At 46.1% G+C, this 15,261-nt stretch overlaps 1 protein-coding gene across 1 annotated transcript in view; it reads left to right on the forward strand.

Moving 5' to 3' along the window:
- Window positions 1–15,261, forward strand: part of LOC137429019 (polyhomeotic-like protein 2) — a 359,347-nt gene that overhangs the window by 151,144 nt on the left and 192,942 nt on the right. The window contains exons 5-6 of the mRNA XM_078780934.1: window positions 9,246–9,302; window positions 9,877–9,957. Of these exons, the coding sequence (XP_078637060.1) occupies window positions 9,246–9,302; window positions 9,877–9,957 (138 nt within the window). The remainder of the gene's footprint in view (window positions 1–9,245; window positions 9,303–9,876; window positions 9,958–15,261) is intronic.

Below are 15,261 nucleotides of genomic sequence, written 5' to 3' on the forward strand. Positions count from 1 at the left end.
TGCACAAACTATGATGACTGTCTCAATCATTATAATGATTGAGACATTCACAAAGTACATACAAGTACAGCATTGTTCAGTAAACGATATTCTTTGTCCAGTATATGAATAAAATATCATGCACACTGGATGCACAGCACTGAGCAGCATGTACAGGTCTTATCAATTGCACAAACTATGATGACTGTCTCAATCATTATAATGATTTAATGATTTAACATTATAATGATTATAATGATCAATAATCATTATATATCATTATATAATGATAATGATACTGATAATTATCAGTCACGTATCAGTATTATTCATTATCAGTATCATTAATCATTATCTAAACAAACACGTGTAGCGACTAGCGCGCCACCTGGCGACTGTTGCCGCAGAATCGCGGAAAATGACCGTCGAGTCCGAAGCAAAATTCAGGCTTCAACGGTCATAACAAGTAATGCCACTGTCATAGAACGAAAGATCGTATATTTTTCCGTCGATGGGTGAAATATAAGACGAAACTGTGTCCAATAAAGGTATATTTACGGAAGTTTATTGCTGATAAACGATCAATCCGGAAGCGAAAACGGTGAAACACGTGGCGCCGCCTTTCAACGGCGTTTATACCCAGTAGATGATTCGCGCATTTGGTACAAGAATCTGGTAGCGTGACATATATATATATATATATATATATATATATATATATATATAAATATATATATATATATATATATATATATATATATATATATATATAATATATATATTATATATATATATATATATATAATAAATAAATCAAATATATATATATATATATAAATATATACATCAAATATATACATCAAATCAAAATAAATCAAATATATACAAATATAATATATACATCAAATATATATATATATATATATATATATATATATATATATATATATATATATATATATATATATATATATATATATATATATATATATATATATATATATATATACAGACTTGGCATTTAATATGGAATATATTTTTTGTGGGGATGAACTTACTTTTCAAGATGACTTAGAACCAAAAGTTCATTGGAATTATGTTGAAATTATTCTAGATTTTGTTAATGTGACCTTTAAAAGAAACAAAAACCACATTTGACATTTCGAAGCAAATAAATTTATCCTTGAAAGTGATGTAAACTGATATCGAACTCAATTCACGGACAGTACTGTGTTAAACTTCTGTACATTTTCCAGAAGTATCTCTTTATTTTGCACATTAGCCAAAATTTTTTTTAACAAAAACAAAAGTTAAATTACGACTGGGATTACGGACAGTAAAATTACAGTTCAGTACTTCGTGTAACCCCCACGAGCATTCAGGATAGCACGTACACGTTGAGGCATGCTGTTCACAGAGATTTGCCAAGGTTTGGACAGGAATCGCTTGCCATGCAGTTACAATAGCCTGCTGCAGTTCACGCACAGAGGCAGGCTGCTGGTCCAAGTTGTCGATTTGACGCGTTAATTCTGCCCACAAGTTCTCTGTCGGATTAATATCCGGGGACATGGCAGGCCACTCCATATGCTCTACATCACGGTCAGCAAGAAAGTGTTGGATCATGCGAGCACGATGAGGCCGTGCATTGTCATCTTGGAAGACAAAGTTTCCTCGAAAGGCTGCACGAACAAATGGAAGCAATGTTTCTTCCAGAATGGCCCTGTGCTTGAACTGGTTCAGGTTTCCATTCAGACAACAACCAGGTCAGTTTTGCCCCCTGCATGAAAAGCAGCCCAAACGGTCACCCCCACCACCTCCAGCTTGGACTCTTGACACTATACAATCTTCGTTGTAGGCTTCATGCACTTGTCTGCGCACTATCGGACGCGGCCATCTTGACGATAGACCAGAAATCTAGACTCGTCACTGAAGGTCACGTGATTCCAGTGTCCTGGCTAGCCATTGACGGTGCTCTCTGGCCCACTGCAATCGGTGCTGGCTGTGTTGTCTGGTCAGAGCGTAGGCTTTCTCAGGGGACGCCTGGCACGATAGCTTGCTTGAAACCAGTCGTTGGTTGACTAGCCTTCTGGATACAGGCACATTTGTCAGTTGCTGCCACTCAGCCATAAGCCGATTAGCTGACTTGGTACGGCCATTGCGGACTAACCGGTGCAGCTGGCGATCATCCCTCATTGTGGTTCTGCGAGGACGTCCTGGCCTCGGTATTGGAGTAGGGACACCCCTCTGAGCATTTCGTTTCAGGATCTTTGACACCTGACCTTGAGTGATGCCATACTGCCGAGCAATAGCATGCTGTTTCATGCCAGAATTTCGTAAAGCCACCACTCCATGACAAACAGCATTGTCAAGTTGACGGACCATCTCCAGAGGAAGCGGCAATAACCTTTGTAGACGTGCAGCAGTTGTTTTCCCACTAATACAGAACGCAAACAACCCTTATATACCCCGACTGTGAAGCCAATCGTCAAATGTACCTGTCCGTACATTTTGTCACGCCACCTGTGATATAATCCTGTTATTGACTTCTTGCTGCGACAGACAATCAGTGACATGGTTCTTTTAACAAATAAATCACCGAAGCGTAAAAGAAACTCACCAGATTGATATACCGAGTTCAGAAAGTAAACCCAAGTCAAGAAAAAAAATATATTCCATATTAAATGCCAAGTCTGTATATATATTGTCGTGTGAATACCCTCCGGTTAATACCAGGGCTCGCGAATGAACAAACGGCTTTAATTGAGGCAACGACCAAATACGGATTTTGCTATCGCAGCATGGGATAAAGAAGTGAAGAAGAAGAGGCAGCGAAGCGCTTACCTAAAGCGAACCGACTGCAGCTCGATGTGGTGAGCACCTGCTGCCAACAACACCACCACCACACTCACAAACCTTGGCCCTGGGGGAGACGGTCGCAGTGCGTGGCATCCACATCACGTCACCTACGCCACCCTCATCACCCAGCCCCACGCAACTGCAGCCACCCAGTGCCCACCCCACACTTGACCACGCCAAGGTCCAGTCGACAGCCATGCTCTACCAGGGGACCCACCCAGAAGACATGGTCCACACACACCCCGGACACCCATAGCACCACGTTGACCCGCAACTACACAACTTCATCCCTATAACCCCGCGTCCCAAATATTGGCGCAATCGCCCCCCGCAACTAGTTGAAGGCTGTCCTGCTAACCTATCAATTTTATCAGCCTCCAACACTTTGGTCTAAACACACCTGGATCAATAATGGTGTCACTATGCAGTGCCCACCATAGCATTTCAAAATTCATCCTTAAATTTGCACATTTTTCACATTTTACTAAACTCACTAAAGATAAATGCTTCGCCATACACATGCCAGCCGAGCATGACCCATATACTCGGCACGTTACCAATTCCCATTCACACTCCCATGGCTCTCTTCCCAAACCGAGAGTCCAAATTCCACAGCCTGGGGACCAAATCCCTCCATGGCTGCTCCACATCAAATTCCCATTTTAATTTAATTTTAAATTCCTTTTAACAATTTTTTATTTCTCGTCCCAAACCACAGCTGCAGGTAACAACTCCTCCAGGTTGTTCTGCCCTCCTTGCAGCCGTTCCAAATTCCTACCGGGACCAAATGTCTGAGGCTCGATCTCCCGACTCATCTCCGTCCGAATCCGGCTCGGAGCCAAAACACTCCCACAACTGGTTATGTAATTTTGGAGTCTCCATTACCCAATCGGTGTGCATGGTGAGGGTCCCCTCGGTCACCCTCAACCGCCTCCTCGGACCGACTCACCTCCTCCCCCGAACTCCTTTTGGACTGGTCAACCTCTACCTTCCTGGGACTGTCCCGCCTCCCAGGGACAGTCCTCCCAGTAACGACAACCCTAACCTAACAACCCTAACAACCCTAACCCTAACCCTAACCCTAACCCTAACCGATTTAAATTTTAACTGACGCGCCGTTCGCGTCTCGCAAGCCCAATCGACTGTACAAATTTATCGCCTCCGACTACGAAACTTTTGCGTCCAAATTCTCCACACTCCTTGACACCAAATTTATAACAGGGTTCAAATCCCACTCCTGAATACCAATTGTCAAGATATCAAAAAGTTCGTATCCCACTCCTGACTACCAATTGTCGCGCGAATCCCTCGGTTAATACCAGGGCTCGCGGATGACCAAACGGGCTTTAACTCCGAGGCGACGATCAACTCGGATTCGGCTATAAAAGCATGGGAGGAAGAATGAAGGGGAAGAAGCGGCAAGCGCGTACCTGTAATGCGGAATGAACTCAAACGGGCATCCGGGGTAAAATGTACAAAAATAAACAGGTTTATTTCGGAACCCGAGAACAAGGAAACGCGATGATAAAACCTAATTCTAAATTTGGACGTCCCCGCACCAGACTTAACAACAGGACACAGGAATGAATGAAATAAAGAAATTGTCATGTGGTGTTCTGTGGTGCGAGCTTATCTGTCTGTAGTGGTGCATCCGTCGTCCAATGCGGCTCCCTCAGTCCGCCTCGATCGTGCGCTCCGCCAGGCCCCGAGCGACCCGCTCCGTGGCACGCCCCACTCCAAGCTCCTCGTCGGTCGCACACGAGGTCTCGTTCGCTCACAGCACTGAGCCTCGCTCCAAGCTCCGAGCACCGCTCCAAGCACCACAACGAACCAAAAGCACCGCGAAGACTCAGGGAAGATGCCAACGACCACGCAGGGAAGAGGAACCAACAGGTCTCCAAGAGCGAGCACAAAGGATCCAGCGCGAAGAGCCGGTCTTTCTCAAGTCCAGCGCAGAGAGAGAGAGAGAGAGAGAGAGAGAGAGAGAGAGAGAGCTAGCTAGCTTGCTTCAAGCACGAGGGGAGAGAGACAAAATGTCGTCGAGCGAGTCCTTTTGTCACCTGGCGTGTGACGTCAATCTGGCATGTTCCCAATCAGAGCCTCGATTTTTCGTGGTCTGTCGAACCTTCTCCCGCCTTCCCACGTCACCGGCGCTCTTCCCTCCAATGAACAACCTCCTAAATCGTTGTTTGGCGCCTTCCGCGCTGATTGGCTGAAGGTTGGCGCCTTCCGTGCCAACCAATCACACGTTCCTTAGGCATGGCTCCAGCCTGCCACGATGTTTGTCGCCCATGGTGACGTACGCGGCCGCTGGCTGCTTGTATTTCCGATCAGTCATTGTAAGGGGAGGGAATTTAATTACTGTTGTGCACTAAGGACCTATCTAAGTGTTTATATGAGTGCGTTGCCATAATGGACACTGGATTGCCGACAGAGGGAACGATGAACAAGGGAATTTTACTGATAATCCCTGCACTAATTAGCATGCCCCGCCCCCTCGTGACGGGGACACAGATACGACTTATACCGACATCCGGCTACACAGAACTTATTACATATAGATTCCCTATCACGACAGTCGTTACCTACCTATACAGATCTATCTGGCTCTAGATATTCCTCTACCCAAATTCATAATATATATATATATAATATAGTCCTGTCAGCCCTGGCGGTTAACACCACTGGGTGACGAATAGCCGTAACGGTTCTTAATGCCGAGGCGCGTAGTCGAATCTGGAGGTTGGTCCATCGCGTGCTAGTGAGGGAACCAAAGCGCTTATCTCAGACGGAAGCCACACGAGTTTATTTTCGGACCCAACACCATGCAAACAAGACATAACAAATGAAATGCAACAATAGGGAGTTAATGAAAGCAAATGTAATGTGAAATAAAGGTTGAGGTAAAATAAATCCTATTTCGCTACTTTGAGGTACCCTCCAGCAGACACAAAAACACACAAGGGGAAAGATAAAATAAAATAAATGGTTTCTTTCGTCGGCCGGCACTCAGCTTGATCAACGAGATCGTTGAATGAAGTCGGCAGTACAGGTTTTCTCAGTCCAATGCTTCCCATGCCTGAGCACCCAATATGGTGCCGAGCCGACGACTGCGACGTGCACAGAACCGTCGCGCGAGCTGTGAAGACTGCCCTCTTTTTGTTCTCTCTCTCTCTCCGTCCGAAGCATAAAGAGCCCCACAAACCGCCACTAACACCTCCTCCTTACGATCGCAAAAGTTCCACGCCGCTCTCTCTCAGCACCAGCTCACCGAGCCAGAAGTGCAAGCACAAAAGCGACCGACCGAGAACAAAGACCAGACCGAGAGATAGAGAGTCCGCGATTCTTCCTTTCCAAACTTTCTCGCTCTGATGTCACCCTGACCAACGGCCGGGCTCCCTCGAAACACCCCACGTCCTCTCGACCAATGATAAAGCTCAGAGCATGGCCGAATGGCCACAATCCCTGGGAGGCGGGATTTAATTTCCGATCGGCAAATGTTCAGTTCCTGTCGGTGGTGGTCGGGCAGTGTTTAGCCTGATCGGGAATGTTCTGTGGTTCTGTCGGCAGTTATGCCGGTTATGGTTGGTTAATCGACGGTTGTTGTTATTGTTGTTGTTGTTGTTGTAACGAACGTGACTTTTTATTGCCGGCCTTGTTATAGTTGTAAAAAATGTAGGGAAAACCACAGGGAACAATATCAAACTGGGGAAAACTAACCACCCCCCCCCCCCCCCCCCCAAACAATCTTTAAACTCCAGTTACCCTACTTAATACATTGAAATGTCTCCTACACATCCACGGTCCATGGTATTACTATACGATCCTACCTTCATCTTCTACCCCCACAAACGTAACAATACACACACACACACACACACACACACACAAACAAACAAACAAACAAACACACACATATATAATTATATATATATATATTTATATTGTAAAGGATAGCACACTGAGCAGTAAAAAATAATTAAAATTCTATATTATAAGAGAGCCAAAGTTTGTTTGTTTGTGTGTGTGTCTGTGTGTCGCCATTTTTCTCAGAGATGGCTGAACGGATCTTTGTCATACTTTCAGGGGTTTGTCAGTGAGTGCCAGGGAGTGTTTAGACAAAAAATGTTTTTGTTTTTTTAAATTACGGTATTTTAGGAAAAAACGGTCTTTTTTTATTTTTATTTTTTCTTGTGGTGTTGAAAAAAATCGCTCTGTCGTGCCTGAGCCTTTAAAAAAAATTAATGACAGTTATATACCAGTACACATATGCACAAATAAATACAAAACAATTACCATCCTGGTGTTGGTTTAGCGGTTAGGGTGCCGGCTTGGGATCCTAGGATCCTGGGTTCGAATCCCGGTCGATCGCTGAAAACGCCAGAGGGGTTGACTCAGCCTGTCATCCTTCCGAGGTCGGCAAATTGAGTACCAGCTCTGCTGGGATGAATGATCACGGTGTGTACCCCAATTTAGAATAGGTACACCATATTCCTGCGCATCGTAAGAGGCAACCAAGGGTTGGTGTCAGGAAGGGCATCCGGCCATAAAAACATTGCCTCAAACAGGGAACCATGATTGTCATGGGGCCCGCAAGGCCAACCCCCGCTCTAGCGGGGAAAATGGCTTTAAAACGATCATTCATTCATTCATTGATTCATTCATTGATTCATTCATTCATTCATTCATTCATTACCAGACATTTGAACACAAATAATCAAACAATTCAGATTCAATCAAACAATTCCAGAAGCGGTCAAGGTAGGTGGTAAGTCTTCTTCTTCTTCTTGAACGTCATTAAACATAACTCAGAAACGTGAAACGGCACATTCACCAGCATATATTCAACAGAAAACTGGTATTGTACTGGTGTTTCTCCATTCTCCATGTGGTAAATACTGTACTGGTGTTTTTACATTCTCCATGTGGTGAATACTTTACTGTTGTTTTTACATTTTCCGTGTGATAAATACTGTACTGGTGTTTTTACCTTTTCCCTGTGGTAAATCCCTTGCTGGTATTGTTACATTCTCCATTTGGTAAATACTGTTCTGGTATTTTTACATTCTCCGTGTGGTAAATACTGTACTGGTATTTTTACATTCTCCATGTGGTAAATACTGTACTGGTATTTTTACGTTCTCCATGTGGTAAATACTTTACTGGTATTTTTACATTCTCCATGTGGTAAATACTGTACTGGTGTATGGAGTTTACCACACGGTAAATGTGGAATTGGATGTTTTTTGGAATTAAATGATGATTTGACATTTGTGATGGATTCTGATTGGGATGCAATTGCTTTTCCATTATATTTGCCCTCATTTCAAATATGTTAATGTTTCTTTTTCGCTCGAGCAACGCCGGGTACTCAAGCTATAAAACGCTTTTATACTTTACTTGGGGTACAAATACAAATACAAATACAACTTTGTGTGTGTATGGGGGTGGGGGGGGGGGGACATCGGCTATGTGGCCATGGCCTCATGTGGGGATGTGGGCGGCCAGGGGAGGGGCTTAAATTCCCTATATAAATGTGCACCGTGCAGCACCACCTGGAGTTGGTGGCAGAGGGTATTACAATTTTCTTTTTTACCTGGGCAACACTGAGGTTAAAGCACTCTCCGCACAGGTAAATTTGTCCTCCCTCCCTCCCCCCCCCCCCTCCCCACCTCCCCACAACTCCCCCAATAACCAAGCACATATCAACAAATTGTAGCAGATATTTAAGAAGCTGTTTTGGTGTTCCTGGAAGACCCTGAAAGTGCATTGATATTATCAAAGTTGACACTTTTTTTCCCCTAACTAGATGCATTAGTCTTATTAAAATGTTTCCAAGCAACGTGTCCAAGCGGTTCTTCCTTCTTTTATTTTTTTTATGCAACATTTCTGAAAATGTTGCCATAATGCCGCAAAATCCCAAAATTGGATCCCCTAAACGTTACCTGCCCGCTGAGTGGCTGACATGTGAACACCTCCAGGCAATTGAGAGCATTTTCACCTCTTTGCCCTATGTTGTTTTTTCTTGAAGGTTTTCAATTAATGCAGAAACTTTTTGTTTTGACCTCTATTTGGAAACTCCATTTCGTCATGCACATGCCTTGCTTGCTGTTAACATTCTTCTATCTCTCTGCACTCTTTTTGGCTTTGTCTCTGAGCTTCTTGTGCGTTGCACGCCCTCTGCTGTTCACCAATCATTGTAACACAGAACTAACATCCATATGCTTTGCATTTCCTGATTTGATTTTGTATTGAGAGGTCCCATAATTCTCTCTCAGAAATATTCTATCTCGTTTTCTTCCCTAACAGCACTGTTCAGGCCTTTTCTATACCATGTGCTTACTGGCTCCATTTGTTTTTTGTTTGTTTGTTTTTCCTCTCTGTTTGATCTCACTTGTCTTTCTCCGCAGTCAGCACAATCTTCTGGCAATTTTCCCTTGGATTACTCTACCTCCTACCTTACGCTGGTATGGGTTTGCTTCAGGTTTAGTGATCCAATAGTTTGTCCATTAACCCTTCACATTCTTGCTTTGGCATGAACCGTGCATGTTTTATCAATCGGCGCATGCGTTTGTCACAATGCTTCGGTTTTGTCGTCTGTATTTACCTATTTATGCTTTGGGGAAATGGCACATGACGTGTATCACAAGCAACACTTGGCAGTTCTGTTGATTAAGTAGTTTCAGGTTTTGTTACCATAATTATGCCGTTTTTTGAGGGAACGAATTAATTTTTATAATGCCGCTTCTAAGACTTGTCCTTGTGATGCATCGTCATACAAGTACCTGTGCCACACAAGGTGCTTTTTGTACCTTTTTTGTGCTTATTTTACATTTTTTTGCAAACAATAGAGCATTTTAACATGCATTTACATGGCAAAGTATTGTGCTTATATTGTGGACTTTCTTCCCATTGTTTTTATTTTATTTTTCTCTTCCCTTTCATTTGTCTGATCTCGTGGGGGCCTGGCAAACTCAACTAGCCAGGCTCAACATGATTGCAAAGTTTTGCAGCGTTTCACATTGTTTACGTGTTTTGTAGGCCAGCCTTGCTGCAGGTAGACAAGGTGCCTCACCCAGCAGTCCTGCCACTGCCCAGTCGCCTGCAGCACAATCATCCTCGGTATGTCTCCTTGCCTTTGCAACTCAACAGCTCTGTAATATGAGGACCCAGTTTTTGTCATGCTTTCACATTGCCTTTTGCTGTTAAGGCCTGTTGCTGTGGGTTTACATACTTGAGGAGAGGAGAGATTAAGTGCAGTTAGTGGTTTCTGGAATGCTAGCAGTAACGTATCCAGTTGCACATTATCTCGACACATTATGAACAGCTATAGTCAAGGCAGGTTTTCTTGCTCCTTTGGTGCTGACCCATATTTTCAATCGAAGGAATAAAAGTGGCCCATCTTCAGAGATTTCAGCATTTAAACAAATTATTGTACCAGATTATTGCAAATGTCATTTTCTTTGGTATTTTTCTTTTTTATCTGACAGACATTTCCTGTTGTTTGGTGTTATTACCTCGCCCACCAAAGGTGGAAGGAGGTTATGTTTTTATCCCTGGCTGTCTGTCTGTGTCTCTTTGTTTGTGAACAGGATATCTCAAAAAGTTGTGGATGGGTTTAGACGAAACTTAGTGGAGAGGTTGGGTGTGTGACAAGGACGAATCAATTCGATGTTGGTGAAGATCCGAATCTGGATGTAGATACTTGAATTTAAAAAAAAAATTTTTTGATGATTTTTCACCATTCAGAGAATGGGCCAAAAATATATTTTGCATGATATTTCAAAATGTTGTGTACGAGTTATGACAAAACTAGGTGGATGAGTTCATGAGGTGACGAGAACAAGCCTATTCGATTTTGGTTCAGGTCAGGATGCAGATCCAGCCTATCGGTGTGATACAAAACGTAAATTGTTCAGCCTGACGGAGGTATGTGCTCTACGAAGTGCCATTCTAGTTTTTAATGTGGACGAAACTGGACTTTTTTGGAAGAGGATGTCATCCTATACGTTCATTTCCAAGGAAGAGCGGCATCATTTTGAATTATAGGTAGTAGAGGACCACCTGACACTCATCCTTGGCGGCAATGCTGCGTGAGACTTGAAGTTAATGCTGCATGAGATGCTGCATGAGACCTTCCCATGTACCATTCTGAGACACCACAAGCTATGAAGGGTTCTACAAAAGATCATCTACCTGTCATCTGTAAATCTAACCGAAAGGCCTGGGGGCCGATTGGTAAATGTATAAAACGTATGTATTTTCTATTATTAATTATGAATATTTATTCATGTAATAGTGTATATTGATGTTTTCAGGTGCTTACAGTTAATATAGAGTATATCATTCTTAGCTTCCCGGAGGTAGTGCGTCCGGTCCATGTATCCTCATTTACATAATACTTTGAGCCCTGTTCTGGGTGAACATTGCTATGCCCATATATTGCTTAAATTAAGTTATCAAAATATTGGTCACCATTTCTAACCGTTTTTCCCAGTTATTTATGTAGTATGAGATGAACAACAGATGACGCAATCCGAGATGGTGGTTAAACAGTGGAAAGTTTTGAACGCTGAGCAAGCAGCAGCCACACAAGGGGGTAACAGAGGAGTGGGGGTGGAGGTGCCAGCCCAGTTGTAATATAAGAGACAACCTTCAACTTATATCGCATTGGTTTCCTTTTGAAAGTTGTACAATGAGACTGTTGCAAGGCATTTGCTCAATTGCATATTGTTACGGATACGGAGTACGGCTCTTCCCCCTTAGCAAGAGGTGGTTAGCCCCTTGTCTTGTTAAGCTGACCGGCTCCACTCCTGGTACTTGTAACGCTCTCCGGATGGAACGGATCAGGGTTATGGGTCCAGGTTTATCCCGAATACCTTTATCCGTACCTCCGCAGAACAAGGAGGCAAGTACCGCTCGAACCCCGGTTTGGATGGTCTAGTTGCCGAGCGGTTTTTAGCAACCCGAAGTTCGAGTCATTAGCAAAGACTAAACCCGATCCTGAAACGTTGGCCAAATCGTGCCACAGGTTTTCAATGGGGAAATCACTAAGACGACGGATGTGAAGAAGAGGAAGACAGAAGTAGGAAATACGAATATAATTTATTACCACTATTTACAATTCGAAAGAAACCAAGGAAGAAGGAAAGATAATAAAATAAAATACAGAAGAAGAAGAAACAGTGCAAATTAGCTTACCTATAAACAGTCTTACTTAACCCAGGACAGAACAAACAAAGACAGACTCACACGAATGGGGAATGAAGGGTGGATTGGCTGGAGGGATCAGAAGGTTCAGGTCGGACCACAAACTGGAAGGTTTTGGCAGGGCGCACAGCAAGCAGGTCCTTCCCGGGCTGGGAGCGAGCAGGGCGGCAGCGGCACACGTATCTCGCCCTCCCTTGACACGCCTCGGGCTCTTTTGTCCTCTGCTGCGGTCCTTTCCTCCCTCGGAATCGTCTCACGCGTCTCTCTCCCTCAATCTGCTGCTTTCACGATCGTCGCATGTATATATCTCCTTCAATCTCTCTCAAGCGCGGGGCTGACACGTCCTCCTCTGTTTCGTGCCCTTATAAGGCAATGGCATGGTCTTGCTACCTTATTTGGGCAGAGAGTCGAACGGCGCGCCCCTCGTGGCGAGCCACGGGCTTGTGTCCTTACTTGGGCATGGGGCTGAACACCCCGCCCCTCGTGGCGCGCCCTGGGCGTGCCTCTTCCCGGCGACCCCGCCCTTCCTGTCCAAACAGAGCACGGAGCACATCTTCATCATAGCGGCGAACGCCGCTTCCCAAGCCAGGCCAGTTGAGGAGCCGCGCACCCCACGCTTGTTAAGCTTCGTTACCCAGAGAGGGAGAGTTCGGCTGGAAAATGTCATTGAAGGGGAGCTATCCTTACTTGATTCAGTGCAATGGAGTATTAACGAATGGGAACAGAGCCTTAATCTAATACACATTGTTGTGGAAAACCATTCAGGTCCACACAACTTTAGTCCAACGGTTTGGTTTAATTGCATTTAGATCATCACATCATTCCTGTAAGTAGAAATACACAATAAGCATACGATGCGACATCTCATAAAGCCATTCATATCAGTCAATGCAAGCAAGCTAGTTATTCTATAAAGGCGTACCATAAACGAGGCTACAGATGTAACATGTCACAAGGGAGAAGTCTCGGAGCACTGACACAGCAACGGGTCTTATAGTCACGCCCCTAGCGGTGACAACAATGACAGCGAGGAGCGAGCATCCCCACCCGGGTTCAGTACGGATACGATTTCACTACATTCACCCCCCCCCCCCCGTCAGAATTATACGGCCGCGTGGCTAAAAGCGAGTGAGCGTCAGCATGAATAGGGCGCGGAGTATCAGTCGGCCCAACCGTAGCGGGCCGGGCGGCGAATTTCTCTGCCAGCACGCGTTCGAAACTCCCCGGGTACGGCGTCTCGTAACCCTGTATCCCCGGTGTCAGAGGCGTCAACAGGGTCGGGTGATGAAGGGGGTAACGCCAAGTCGTCGGACCCGGGCAGTCTCGACGGGGGGAGGGTCGGTGGACTGTCGGCGATGGGAGCGTCGGGAGAGGCCATAGTCTCATAGATGGGTTCGACCGGTTCGTCCGATTCCCTACTAAGGTCGTCGACCCCGCAAGGGGCAAGATGACGAACGGAGACAGTAGTCTCACGACCATCAGACGTCATCACACGAGCATGCTCAGGATTAGCCTGGAGAATCTGCACTTTGTCCACAAGGGGGTCGTACTTGCTCGCGCGAACCGCCCGTTTAAGGTAGGCCGGCCCGGGCCCAGCGAGCCAACTGGGCAAAGACCGTATACACCCCGAGCTCCTGGGGTGGTGGAAAAGTCGCTCGTGGGGAGTTTGGTTAGTTGCCGTACTCAGGAGTGCCCGGATTGAGTTCAACGCCGCAGGTAGCGACCAAGCCCATTTATCGAGGCCCCGGCCGTGGGTCCGGAGATGGAGCATGACGGCCCTCCAGATAATCCCGTTGAAGCGTTCGATCTGCCCATTAGCCTGGGGTCTGTACGGCGTGGTGTAACTAGACGCAATGTTGTTTTGGAGCAGATAGCCGCGCACCTCCTGAGACAAGAAGACTGCACCCCGGTCGGTATGGACATAGGCCGGGTAACCGAACATTGAGAACAAGTTCTGTAAGCATCGCATCACCGTGGCAGCAGTCATGTCCGCGCACATATAAGCAAAGGGGAATCGTGAGTACTCATCAACGATAGTGAGCAGATAGCGAGAGCCGCTCGACACCGGCAAAGGGCCCTTGAAATCCATCGCCAAGCGTTCCCACGGGCGTGTAGCCTTCACCAGAGTCCCCATAGGAGGGTTATAGAAACGCGGTTTGATTTCCGCGCAGATAGCGCAGTCGCGACAGATACGGCGGATATCGTCAATCGAGTAAGGGAGATTCCCACTCCGCACGAAATGAGCGAAACGCGTTACGCCGGGATGGCCCGCAGTAGCATGCAGCACCCGTAGGCCCTCCAACGAGGTGATACCAGCACATGTAGTCGGGCGTGATAAGGCATCGGCGGCCTGGTTATCCTTCCCTGGGCGATATTTGATGGTGTAACAGAAGTCGGCGAGTTCGATACGCCAGCGAGTGATTTTCTCGTTCTTAATGCGCTGGGCGTGTAAGGTGTCGTACATGAACGCAACGCTTTGCTGGTCCGTGATGATTTGGAAGCTCCGCCCGAGTAGGTACGGGCGCCATCGCCGAATAGACTCGACGATCGCATACGCTTCCTTTTCAACGGACGAGTGCCTCCGCTCAGCGGAGGTAAGAGTCCGTGAAAAGAAAGCCACGGGACGTCCCCCTTGGGAGAGGGTCGCCGCGATGGCCTGATCCGAGGCGTCACTTTCGAGGACGAACGAGCCGCTCTCGTCGATGGTCGCTACGGCGGCTCGGGCGATGTCGGTCTTAAGACCTTCAAAGGCCGTCAATGCGGCCGAACTCAGGGGAAAAGTGTCGCAGGCCACAAGGGGGCGAAGTTTCGCGGAGAAATTTTGCACCCATTTGGAGTAATGGGCGAACAGCCCAAGGGCGCGTTTCAGGGACGCCCGATCGCAGGGAGGGGCCATGTCGAGCAAAGGTCGCAGACGTTCCTTATCCGGAGAGACAGAGCCATGGGTCACGGTGTACCCCAGAAGATCTATGGTGCGTAGGGAGTATCGGCACTTATCCTCGTTCATAGTTAAGTGATACCGTTGCGCGACCTCAAGGAAGCGCTTCAGATTAGCGTCATGGTGCCCTTGGTCATATCCACAAACCGTAAGGTTATCGAGGTAGACGAAAACATCGGTTAAATGCTCCCGCGCAACGAGGTCATCCATGGCCCTCTGGAAACAAGCGACCCCGTTCGTCACCCCAAAGGGCAATCGTGTAAATTGGTACAACCGCT

This window comes from Myxine glutinosa, chromosome 6, assembly GCF_964187855.1.
Source record: "Myxine glutinosa chromosome 6, kmMyxGlut1.1, whole genome shotgun sequence".
NCBI classification, from domain to species: Eukaryota; Metazoa; Chordata; class Myxini; order Myxiniformes; family Myxinidae; genus Myxine; species Myxine glutinosa.